The sequence below is a fragment of the Scylla paramamosain genome, chromosome 9, assembly GCF_035594125.1.
Source record: "Scylla paramamosain isolate STU-SP2022 chromosome 9, ASM3559412v1, whole genome shotgun sequence".
Classification (NCBI taxonomy): Eukaryota; Metazoa; Arthropoda; class Malacostraca; order Decapoda; family Portunidae; genus Scylla; species Scylla paramamosain.
This window is the reverse complement of record NC_087159.1, coordinates 16,794,640-16,807,500: the sequence shown is the minus strand read 5'-3', so window position 1 is coordinate 16,807,500 and position 12,861 is coordinate 16,794,640. Positions and strand designations below refer to the sequence as shown.

General features: G+C 38.0%; 1 protein-coding gene across 1 annotated transcript in view; it reads left to right on the top strand.

The window, feature by feature from the left end:
* Positions 1-3,753, top strand: part of LOC135103254 (dnaJ homolog subfamily C member 22-like) — a 46,143-nt gene extending 42,390 nt beyond the window's left edge. The window contains exons 10-11 of the mRNA XM_064009299.1: positions 2,157-2,273; positions 2,964-3,753. Of these exons, the coding sequence (XP_063865369.1) occupies positions 2,157-2,273; positions 2,964-2,970 (124 nt within the window). The 3' untranslated portion in view covers positions 2,971-3,753. The remainder of the gene's footprint in view (positions 1-2,156; positions 2,274-2,963) is intronic.
* Positions 3,754-12,861: the final 9,108 nt, after the last annotated feature.

Here is a 12,861-nt window from a genome sequence, read left to right as displayed (position 1 = left end):
CCTAATTGCTTTCACTGCTTGGAATTATTACTATTTCTATCTCTTTTCCTTGTTTAGTCTTGTTATATTTTTGTGTGTATTAAATTATTGATCCATTGATTGAATATTTTACTGTAATGTATTGACTGAATACTGTACTATACACACACAAACACACCCACTTTCACATAAACACAAACACACTTTCACAGACACACAAAACACACACACACACACACACACACACACACACACACACACACACACACACACACACACACACACACACACACACACACACACACACACACACACACACACAGAAAGAGAAGACAAAGAAGATGAAAAAGTAGAAGGGAGAGGAAAAGAAGAAAAAAAGAAAAGAAAAGGAGAGAGAGAGAAGGGGGAAGGGGGGAGAAAAGAGAAGGTGTTGTTAGAGAAGAAAATAAAGAAGAGTGGATGTTCGAGTGACATCAAGAAATACAGCTTCCTGCATCAAACTATTGAAATCTGGAATGCATTGAAGGAATAGGTGGTTGCGGCAAACCGTGTACGCATATTTAAAGAGAAACTGGATAAATATGGATTTGGAGACAGGTTAAAATTAGCTTTGGCTCATGCCCTGTACAATACAACTAGGTAAATACACACTGGAAATTTGAAATGTACACACCCATTTTCTTTACATTTAAATGAGGAAGTACTGTTCAATACAAGACAGAAACAATTGTTATTAACTGTTGTAAATATAACATGCAACAGGGAGTGAGGAGTCGGAAAAGATGAAAGGATGTGTATGACCGAACAACCTCCCATAAATAACGAACATTGTTCGTTAAATATATCTTAATTAACAACCTCTGGATATAGCAAATTTTTGTCTTTAGCAACCCACCCTTCCCCTATGTATGTTCATTATGTAGAGGGTTTACTGTAATTCTATTTATAGGGATGTAATACATCATGCATTTTTTCTAACTGCTTAAATTCTTTATCCTCTCTCTCTCTCTCTCTCTCTCTCTCTCTCTCTCTCTCTCTCTCTCTCTCTCTCTCTCTCTCTCTCTCTCTCTCTCTCTCTCTCTCTCTCTCTCTCTCTCTCTCTCTCTCTCTCTCTCTCTCTCTCTCTCTCTCTCTCTCTCTCTCTCTCTCTCTCTCTCTCTCTCTCTCTCTCTCTCTCTCTCTCTCTCTCTCTCTCTCTCTCTCTCTCTCTCTGTGTGTGTGTGTGTGTGTGTGTGTGTATTAAATCAGTCAGGTTGCCACTAATGCAGTGGTTTTATTTGGCTCTCAGCCTGTATTAGACATGATTCACATTAGTTTTAATGAAAGCAGTGGCAGCTGACCTGGCTGAGACAGGCCCTCAAAAAATAAAGTAGAATATTTCCAGACTACCTATATCTTGTATTTTTATGCATTTAATTGAAGGTAATTCATAAAGGAGTTTATAAAACATCAAAAGAATAATGAATAAAAATCATTACAGTACTGTAACAAACATTAAAAAACCACACTGAGCCATTGTTTACACACAGCTGATTAAAGCTCACTGTTGATATCACTGTGGATGGTGGTAGTGACAGCTACAGCAATGGCAGCTGCAGCCTGCCCTTCTCACTAAACTGGCATCACTGTGTATGAAAGTGGTAGTGGAAGCAGGGTTGGCTGTAGCCCACTCTTCTCACTAAACATACATTACTGTGTGTGAATGCGGTGGCAGTGGGAGCAGTGTCTGCAGCTTGCCTTTCCCCTTACTAAACTCGCATCACTGTGTGTGAAAACAGCAGCAGCGATTTTTTCTGCAGCCCACCCTTCTCACTAAACGAGTATCATTGTGCATGGTGGGGCTGCCAGTTGTGACACGTTCATTCCCCTAACATTAGTGTTACCCTACTCTGTATTATGGACTTCTCTGCAGCTTAGTATGGCTCATTCCCATGTTAGGTTTTGAAATACCCATGTTAGACTATGACTTGGAAGCAAAGTGACTCTCCACATTAGATGTAATTTGCATTAGAATATTGTGGGCTAGCAATTGCCTGACTACATATTTGTATGTTTATGCAAGTGTGTGTGTGTGTGTGTGTGTGTGTGTGTGTGTGTGTGTGTGTGTGTGTGTGCCATTAGTGTAATAAACCATGTTGTATTTATTATATAGTATTATAAAACATATATTTCCCAAGGCACAGAGAAAAGAAGGAAGAAGCTAATGCCAGATTTGTGGAAATCCAGGCCGCATATGAAAGACTGTCTGCCATTAAGAATCAACGGAAATTGAGGAACAAGCTGGAAGAAGAGAGGTAAAGTTTTTGTATGGTAAAATTGTATTCCTTTCTGTACTGATTTTCATTTGATTGCAAGAATATAGTTTTGTACATACTACTAATGTTATTTTAATTGTAGAGGTAATGATTTTTCATGACATGTTTCTAGTGTTTGATTTATAACTCTGTATTGTATTATGTTACCAGTAATATAACATACTTAGGGTAGTAGCTCCTCAATTTTGAACTTGATTAGACAATTTCTGTAGAAATTGAAAAGTATTATTTATATATATATATATATATATATATATATATATATATATATATATATATATATATATATATATATATATATATATATATATATATATATATATATATATATATATATATATATATATATATATATATATGTAATTATTGATTTGACTGGAATATAATGCCTTACATTCCAAGGAGCAACAGTCATTTTACTCAAGATAAGTATGTGGACATAATTCTAATATTTTTGCATTCTCTCTCTCTCTCTCTCTCTCTCTCTCTCTCTCTCTCTCTCTCTCTCTCTCTCTCTCTCTCTCTCTCTCTCTCTCTCTCTCTCTCTCTCTCTCTCTCTCTCTCTCTCTCTCTCTCTCTCTCTCTCTCTCTCTCTCTCTCTCTCTCTCTCTCTCTCTCTCTCTCTATGTGTGGGGGTGTGGATGTGTTTTGGTGAATCTGGTATCCCAGACAGTAACAAGCTTTGCACCACAACAGGGTTTTGATTTATGCTTACACATGTGCAAAAAAACACACTTTTTATACGATAGTTTGATTCAATAATGGGATATGAAAAAAAAGATATATAAATAGATGCTTTAATTGCATGGAGTCTGAGACTTGCTCAGAAGCAACAGACTCTTAGCTCTATATCTCTATAAGAACTAAATAAATAAACCAGATTGGTTTCAATGATAAATTTTCACTAAACATTATAAATGAAGAGATGATACATCTGTGGTATGGTGAATTTAGCACACTGAATTAATAAGAAAAATACTCATTGTATTTGAAAGGATATTGGATGCACATTGCAGTTCAGGTTATATATTATGCAATCATGTACATGATAATGTACTCAGGTGTAAAAAAGGCTTACCTTGAAATTGCATCAGGATATTTGGTTAGAGTGAGGCTGCCACTGATTACCTGGTCATCTTCAGAAAGCTATGACTGTGAATACATTTTTATTTTTGTACTGTAACCACTAAATTGCTTGTCACCAGTGAACTTTTTAAATCCGCTGTGGAAGAGGTATTTTCATTCTCTGTATGTTGAAGCAATGCTTCACTGAACTTATGTAGCTAAGTTATATAAATTGAGACTGTGGTGTGGTTTGTGTTCATTGTAAAGGTGACAATGGTAATTGGTATATCATCCCCACATTGGAGGATGTTACATCCAGGGTGTGCTGCAATGATAAGATAGTGAAATTCTGTATTCCATATTTTTCAGATTAATTATTGATATGTATTATGTATTTATGTTGTTTTCCTAACCTACAATGTAGACTTTGTAGAAAATGAAATGATGCAATGACCCAGACGATTATCATATTCCTCTCAGGCATATTGAAATAGCTTAAAAGTTAACAAAGAAGTACTATCTTTTGTGCTATTTCATGCAAATTTACACTTAAATAACTAGATCCATGCCATTTAATGTCTCTTTGCTAAGAAAAATGCATTGTTTTATGGGAAAAATTATAACAATGTTATCCTCTATTTATAGATATTGTTGACAGTAGAGGGAGTGAGCTGTGTACAGAGGGGATTAAGCCATGAACACAGTACTGTGTTCATTTCAGTCTGTCTTGTTTTTAAATAAGGACGGATGAGCTCAAGGAGATTTAATAAAATTGGAAGCAGCAACAACCCACTCTGGGTGAAGCCTGCACTACTGAGTGGCTGCCATTTAGTAGGTGGATTGGTACCATAAGCTGATCAGTGTGGTGGTCCAAGATTTAATAATTATGTTATACAGCTGGCAGTTGATCTTACCTGCAAATTATTGACCTCATATCAAGAACATCTGTTCTGAGGTTACATTTAGTGAAATATTGACCAGGTCACCAAGAGCACATGTACTATGTGTATGTGTATGTTTCATTAAAAGTGATGGCTAGTTTGGCATTTACAGTCTTTTGAGGTTATTCTTATTTCCTTATTCCTAAAAAGGTCCTTCATCTCTTTGGCTAGATGATGGATGACTTCACAACAGGAAGTCATTGTTGCTTAATTGTGATTTCAGATCTCTTCGAGTCTTGACCCTTCCTTACCTGTTGTCTCTCCTCTGGCTGTGGAGTGAATGTCTTGGATATTTATACCATTATAAACACTATATTAACTATATCTTTTAGTGAAACATGTATAAGACAGAAGGACAGTCACCTCCTCACAATGTCTCAATGTTATTCTGCTTTTGGATATAGTTTGAGGAGCAGTAAAAAAATTGATGAAAGTATCACATTTCATAAGTCATAGTGCTGTCATTTGAATTACTGTGATAGGGTGACTCACAATTATAGAAGGGTGCAGAGAGCTTTGTTAGTGTTTCAGTGATGGAAGGGGCCACTTCTTGTGTTGGTGTTATGTTCAGTGATGGAAGGGATCACATGTGTTGGTGTTGTGTTCAGTAATAGAAGGTGCCACATGTGTTAGTACTGTGTTCAGTGATGGAAGGGGCCACATGTTAGTGCTGTGTTCAGTGATGGAAGGGGCCACATCTTATGTTGGTGGTGTGATCAGTGATGGAAGGGACCACATGTTGTGTTGGTGTTGCATTCAGTGATGGAAAGCCATGTCACACTAGGAAATGATGCTTGCAAACAGTTGAGAAACATTATGGAAACAGTTTAGAAACAATGAATCCTGTCCAGACCATCTATCCACTCATCCTCTCACCATCCATCCATTTATCCATCCATCCATCCATCCATCCATCCACTCATCAATCACTTATCCATCCATCCATCCATCCATCCATTGATCTATCCACCCATCCATCCACTCATTCATTTATCCATCCTTCCATCTACTCATTCATCCATCGGTTCATCCATCCATCCACTCATCCATCCATTCATCTATCCATCCATCCATCCATCCACTCATTCATCCATCTCTACACACATTCATCCATCCATCTATTCACTCATCCATGCATCCATCTATCCATCCATCTATTCACTCATCTATCCACTCATTCATCCACCTATCCATTCATCCATCCATCCATCCACTCATCCATCCATCAATCCATCCATCCATCTGTTCACTCATCCATCCACCTAGCCATCCATCCATCCATCCATTAGAATTGTTTCTCAAATATTTCCCCATTTCCCTTTCCATTCTAAAAGGCAAATAATAACAGGTACTGTGGGTACATAGATAGATAGGCCACAAACACTACAGTTGATCACTTTTATTTACAAAAAAATTTGGATTAAAAAAAAGAGCAGAGAGAAGGGAAGAAATAGAGAAAATACATTAATAATACAGTAATCCCACCTATCCCTAACATTAACTGCCCTGTCAGTTGACCATTTTATTGAATTATGATATGTATTTTGTTAAGTGAGGGAATCTTTTCTGTATATAACAGTGGCCTTGTGATCAGCACTCAAACTGGGTCATGCCAGTGATCTGTTTTCAAGAGCTAGACATTTTACAAGTTAATGCTGAATAGCTGAAGACTACATGAGGAATAGCACAGTCCAGTCCAGGTTTGGTAATGCCACTCAAGAGGCCCAGGTTGCCCGGAGTTGTGAAAAAATACAGTCAAGTGAATCATCCCAGGGACAATTTTTATCACAGGCAATCATGAAAAAATCACCCCAGTGACAAAATTGTCCCAGACCCCATTCATTCATATACCTTAGACTGTAGAGGAATATAATAGGATATATATATATATATATATATATATATATATATATATATATATATATATATATATATATATATATATATATATATATATATATATATATATAGTGGAACCGCGGTTACCAAACATCTCCCTTTCTGAACAACTCAGTTTTCAAACAAATTTTTAACTCAACTGCTTCAGTTACTGTAAAGTAATTTGGTTTTTAAAAAAAGTTACTTGATTTCAAATATTACAAGGTATAGCAAAAGCTTCCATTTATTACTAATTTATAGTTTCTATAAATACTTCCTGTGTTTTTACATATTTGGAGGAGAGAGACAGAGGGTAAGACAGTAATTAAATCTTTGAAATAAATTAAATGTGATCCTGTTCAAGAACCTCAATGTAAACCTCGTTCTCCCTAGGCAAGGACACCATCAGGGTGAAGAGGAGCTCCCTTTCTGATGAAAACTTCAACATGCTCATGTTTATGAAGGGGAACATGAAGTTTTAAATTTTCAAAATCAAATGTATTTATTTCATTAATGGAGAATGAATTTGAAGTTTGTATCAAGTCTTTATTAGGTCCTCTGTACCTCTTACATGGGTGTGAAAGCTGCAAGTTATACATTAAAATTAATACACACAATTACTGGTTACATATATGTGGCTTGCTAATCTTCTTAATATTAATATAACACCTCATTATCTTACTGCACACGTACTAAGAAATTATGTATACACCTTTAGGTAATGTTTCTTGCCTATACACACTATAATTAACTTCAATGTTTTTATATGCATATTCTAGACACAGTATAAAAATACAAAACATGCTAAATACCTTTTTGGCTTCAATGGAGAAGCTTAAACCTTAAATCTAAGAATAATCAGTAGCAGCGTCTGTTATGGCTCACATCTTGCTGCGTAATAGTAATAAGTACAATGAAAACTACAAGCTTACATTCAAATACTTTGTAACAAGCATGATGCTACTCTTACAATTGGATTCAATAGTTTATCCTGTATACATAAATAAAATGTCATTATATAAAATAGATTCCTTTAAAGGTACACTTGTTTATATCTGCTTAATGACTTTTACATGACTCCTAATTTGGCACAAAATTACTATTTATAGTATAAAAATGCATTATTACAATATAATACTGATGTCAGGTCTCACAAAAGTACAAATCACATTTTTATTCTTGGCATTAAACTAGAGAGAGACACAATATAGTAATACAAAAATAGAAAAATAGCAACTTTCTTACAAGTTAAACACATGAAAAAATAAAGCACAATATTTGGTCCATTTGGCCAGACTTATAACCTGTTTCCTTATTACTACTATCACTGCCTTTGATTCTTTGGCTCCTCTTTGGGAATACCTCAGTCTCAACCTAATACTAACACTAGTTTATGTACAGGCCATTCATACTCTGATCCATCACTGACTCTCACCTTCACTTTCCTTGAGGCTCCATCATGTCCTTGATATCAGTTTATAACACGCACAAGCAGCCACTGATTTCTTGATAGTAAGTCATCCACTACGAGAACATCATCATCCTCCTTGAGATTCCTTCTGAGTTTTGTCCACTTCTTTCTTTCCTGTTAAAGTGACAGGAACTCTGTCCTCCATCTTCTCCAAAATTCACTTGCTAAGTACTGCATAAGCCTCCATTGTCGTTGACAGTATATATCATGAGGTACAAAATTACCAGGGGGTGACAGAACTACATTGGACTTGAGTGTCAGAATTTGACTCGGAGAGAGAGGCTCTAAAGAGTCCGGAGTCGTTGTGTCTATGCTCCAGCCTCTGATTACTTCATGCTACCTATTAAAATTCTTTGCAATGATGTTTTCCATGCCCTCGCTGCCCTAAACCCTCGGAAGGCATATGGACCTGATGGGGTCCCTCCTATTGTTCTCTGAAACTGTGCCTCCATGCTTGCACCTTGCCGAGTCAAACTCTTTCAACTCTGCCTGTCAACATCTTCCTTTCCTTCTTGCTGGAATTTTGCCTACATTCAGCCTTGTTCCTAAAAAGTGTGACTTCTAATCCCTCAAACTACTGTCCTATTGCTTTAATTTCCTGCCTATCTAAATTTTTTAATCTATCCTCAACAGGAAGATTCTTAAACATCTATCACTTCACAACCTTCTATCTGATCGCCAGTATCATCAAAGCCATCCATCCATCAAGGCCACTCTACTGGTGATCTTCTGGCTTTCCTTACTGAGTCTTGGTCATCCTCTTTTAGAGATTTTGGTGAAACTTTTGCTGTTACCTTGGACATATCAAAAGCTTTTGATAGAGTCTGGCACAAAGCTTTGATTTCCAAACTACCCTCCTATGGCTTCTATCCTTCTCTCTGTAACTTCATCTCAAGTTTCCTTTCTGACCATTCTATTGCTGCTGTGGTAGACATTCACTGTTCTTCTCCTAAATCTATTAACAGTGGTGTTCCTCAGGGTTCTGTCCTGTCACCCACTCTCTTATTATTCATTAATGACCTAAACCAGTGGTATTCATTGCGCGGCTCGTGAGCCGCTGGCGGCTCGCGATGACTCAATTCACGGCTTTCAAAAAATATATAAATTAATTAATAAAAAAATATATATATATATAGAAAAATAATTTTTCAAGTAAGATACATATTTTCATGAGGTGAGATGGAAGACGAAGTCACAGTAAGAGATAACATTCTAACATCCCTACCCTAGTCGTACAGAAATCATACGTGTCCACTACGGAAAACTGATCAGAGACACGTCCAGCTCTAGGCGTTGGTGGTCTTGCTGAATCAGTTGAGTTCAAGCTTTTGGGGGAGACTGGATGTATCTCGATACTCTTGGAGATTTGTGTTTGAAAATAGGCAACAGATATTTGAGACTGCGGCAACATATATGAAAGTAACGACTTAACTGTTGCTGCTTGTGGAAACTAGCTGCGATGGGCTAGTAACTAGCCCATCACTAGCACTAGCACCTCAGTACTACTTAATTTTGTTGAGTTATGCTAACTTGCAGTAGCTGCGGCTCTCTCAATGTGTTTAACCGAAGTGGCTCTCTTGCAAAAATTAGTGAATAACACTGTTCTAAACCAAACTTCTTGTCCTATCCACTCCTATGCTGATGATACCACCCTGCACTTTTCCACGTCTTTTCATAGACGTCCAACACTTCAGGAAGTAAATATTTTACACAGGGAAGCCAAAGAATGCCTGACTTCTGCTCTTTCTAAAATTTATGACTGGGACAGAACAAACTTGGTATTGTTCAGTGCCTCAAAAACTCAATTTCTCCATCAATCAACTCGACACAACCTTCCAAACAACTATCCCCTCTTCTTCAATGCACACACTCAACTGTTCCCCTCTTCTACACTGAACATCCTCGATCTGTCCTTTACTTATAGTCTGAATTGGAAACTTCACATCTCATCTTTAACTAAAACAGCTTCTATGAAGTTAGGCATTCTGAGACGTCTCTGCCAGTTTTTCACACCCCCCAGCTGCTAACTCTGTACAAGGGCCTTATCTGTCCATGTATGGAGTATGCTTCACATGTTTGGAGGGTTCCACTCATGCCGCTCTTCTAGACAAGGTGGAATCAAAAGCTTTTCGTCTCATCACAACTCCTCTCCTCTAACTGACTGTCTTCACCCTCACTCTAATCACTGCAATGTTGCATCTCTAGCTGTCTTCTACTGCTATTTTCATGCTAACTGCTCTTCTGATCTTGCTAACTGAATGCCTCCCGTCGTTGCATGAGACTTTCTTCTTTCTCTCACTCCTATTCTGTCCACCTTTCTAATGCTAGAGTTAACCAGTATTCTCAATCATTCATCCCTTTCTCTGGTAAACTCTGGAACTCCCTGCCTGCTTCTGTATTTCCACCTTCCTATGACTTGAATTCCTTCAAGAGGGAGGTTTCAAGACACTTATCCTTCAATTTTTGACTACTGCTTTGGACCCTTTTATGGGACTGGCATCTCGGTGGGCTTTTGTTATTTATTTATTGGATTTTTGTTGGCTTTGGCCAGTGCCCTCCCTCCTACATAAAAAATGTCAAAGGACAACAGTTGACTATTGCCTCTATCTCAGTCATCAAGGTTTTCAACAACTCATCATTTAGTAGCTGAGCATTTTTCACAAGCAGGCCTGAGAGTGGGTTCCTCACAGTGTGAATCATTCTCTCCCAGACTCCACCCATGTGTCTTGTATGTGGAACATTCATCTTAAATCTCAGTCACAATTACTCTTCAGCAATTCTCTTGAGATCTTAAAGTCTTAAAGTCATCCATTTCTTCTAAGCCTGCATCAAGTTCATTTTTACCACCAATGAAGTTGCTTCCCCCTGTCTGAGTGCAATTCTCTCACTGGGCCTCTTCTACATACAAATCTCCTATAGGCATTGATAAAGGAGTCTGTTGTCATAGAGTTAGAAGTCTCAATATGAATAGCCCTTGAGGCTAGAGAAGTGAACAGGACACCCCAGCGTTTTAATTATGATCTATCTGATATAGAATGGACCAAAATAATCTACAGTACTACATATAAAGGGTGGTGCAGGTTCAAGTCTATCATGTGGTAAATCTGCCATTTTCTGCTCACATGTTGAACCTCTTGAGTTTGCAATAGGTTACGCACTTCATCACTAACTTCATCACAGCTGCCTGAGCTCCTATAATCCAAAGGCCAGCTTGTCTGATGGTATTTAAGGTCATGCCACGTCCAGAATGCCCACTTTCTTCATGGAAGTAGTCAATCACAAGGTTGATTATATGGTTGTGTCTGGGCAGTATGAGTGGGTGTTTGATGTCCTCATGGAGTGTGGCTCTACTAATATGACCACCAACCCTCAGCAAATTGTTGTCATCAACAAAGGGATCTAAAGACCACAAAGGTATTTTCTGGTTTACCAGATTTCTTACCATCAGGCTACTTTCTCTTTAGCACATGCATCTGCTTACGGAAGCTTTGATCTTGCACCATCCACAGAATGTGATCATGTGCTTCCTGTATTTCTTGAATGTTAACAGAAGTGTAGTGCTTCTTCATACCCTTAGTTTTTGGGCATGTCTTGCCTTCTGACTTCTGTGTTATCCGTTCCTCTTGTATCAAAGAATGACTGCAATTACTCTTTTTGCTTTAAACCAACTTGAAAAGTGTTCCAATCTGTCCAGGACATTCTCTTGTTGCAAGATCTTGGTATCTGTACTGTAGACTGACTTTTTTCACCTCTGGGTCATGTGGAGACAACACAATGTGTTCAGTGGATGGCAACATTGTTTCATTGCTTGAGATAAGCTCTGGACCCTTCCACCACAATCTACATTCCTTCAATTCTTGAGCAATCATTCCTCTGGAGACATAATCAGCTGGATCGTGATCAGTTTTCTATATACCTCCAGTCTATGGGAACAGCGTAGTCTCTGATCTTCTGCACATGATTGGCAACAAATATGTGGAACATTTTGCTTTCATTTGCAATGTATCCCAGAACCACATTGCTGTCAGTGTAAAAGTACTGTGTGATGCCTTTATACTCTAATTCATTACACAGGAAATTGCTCACTTTCACTGACATTGTGGCTGCTGTCAATTCCAAACGTGGTATGGTAACTGCCTTGGGAGGTGTAACACACGACTTTCCCATCACGAGAATGGTGTTAACATTACCATGATCATCTATCAGTCTTAAATAACTACACTGTCCATACTCAGAGAGACAAGCATCAGAAAAGTGGTGTAGCTCAACTGTCTTGACAGGACCAAATTCTTGTGGCTTGTAATATTGTTGTATTTTGAGTTCAACAAGACTCAAAATATCACTCCTTCACTTCTCCCAATCAGGTCATGTAGCATCAGGGACTGGGTCATCCCAACCATGTTCATCAAAACATAATTCTTGCAAGATGAGTTTCCCTTTAAGGAGTGCAGGTGATACAACTACAAGGGGGTTCAAAAATGGAACTGACTGTAGACAATATACCACGTAGAGAAAGGGGCTTGTCTTGTAGGTCTATCTTAAACTGTAGGGTGTCACTTTCAATGCACCACTGTACTCCAAGAGTTCTTTCTGTTAGTTGATCTTGTTGCAGAATATTTATTTTATCAAAATCTTGTACTTGTTCACTGGTTGGTAGAGCATTTAGAACTTCCTTGTTGTTTGCTACAAATTTGTGAAGATGGAAACCTTTTTCACACAACCTCTTGCCATTTCCAATAAGTTTTTGTGCATCTTCCTTTGAGGCAGTTGAGGTAATACCATCATCTACATAAGTCTCTCTTTATAAACTTTGCTGCATCTTCACCACAGCTGTCATTGTAGCTGTCAGCAGTGTGTTTTAATGCAAAATTGGCACACCCTGGTGATGAAGTAGCTCTGAAGAGATGTACTTTCATGCAGTATTCCACAGGAGTGTTATCTAACTGACCATTTTCCCACCAGAGAAACCTTAGGAAGTTTCTGCCTTCATTAACACCAACTTGGTGAAACATACCTTCTATATCACATGTGAAGGCCACCCTTTCCTTCTAAAGCGACACAGCACACCAATGAGATTGTTTGTTAGGTCAGGGCCTTGAAGTAAGTGTTGATTCAAGACTTATCCCTCATATTCAGCACTGCAGTCAAACACAATCCTTATCTTGCCAGGATTCTTAGGGTGGTACAAACCATGGTGTGGAATATACCATAC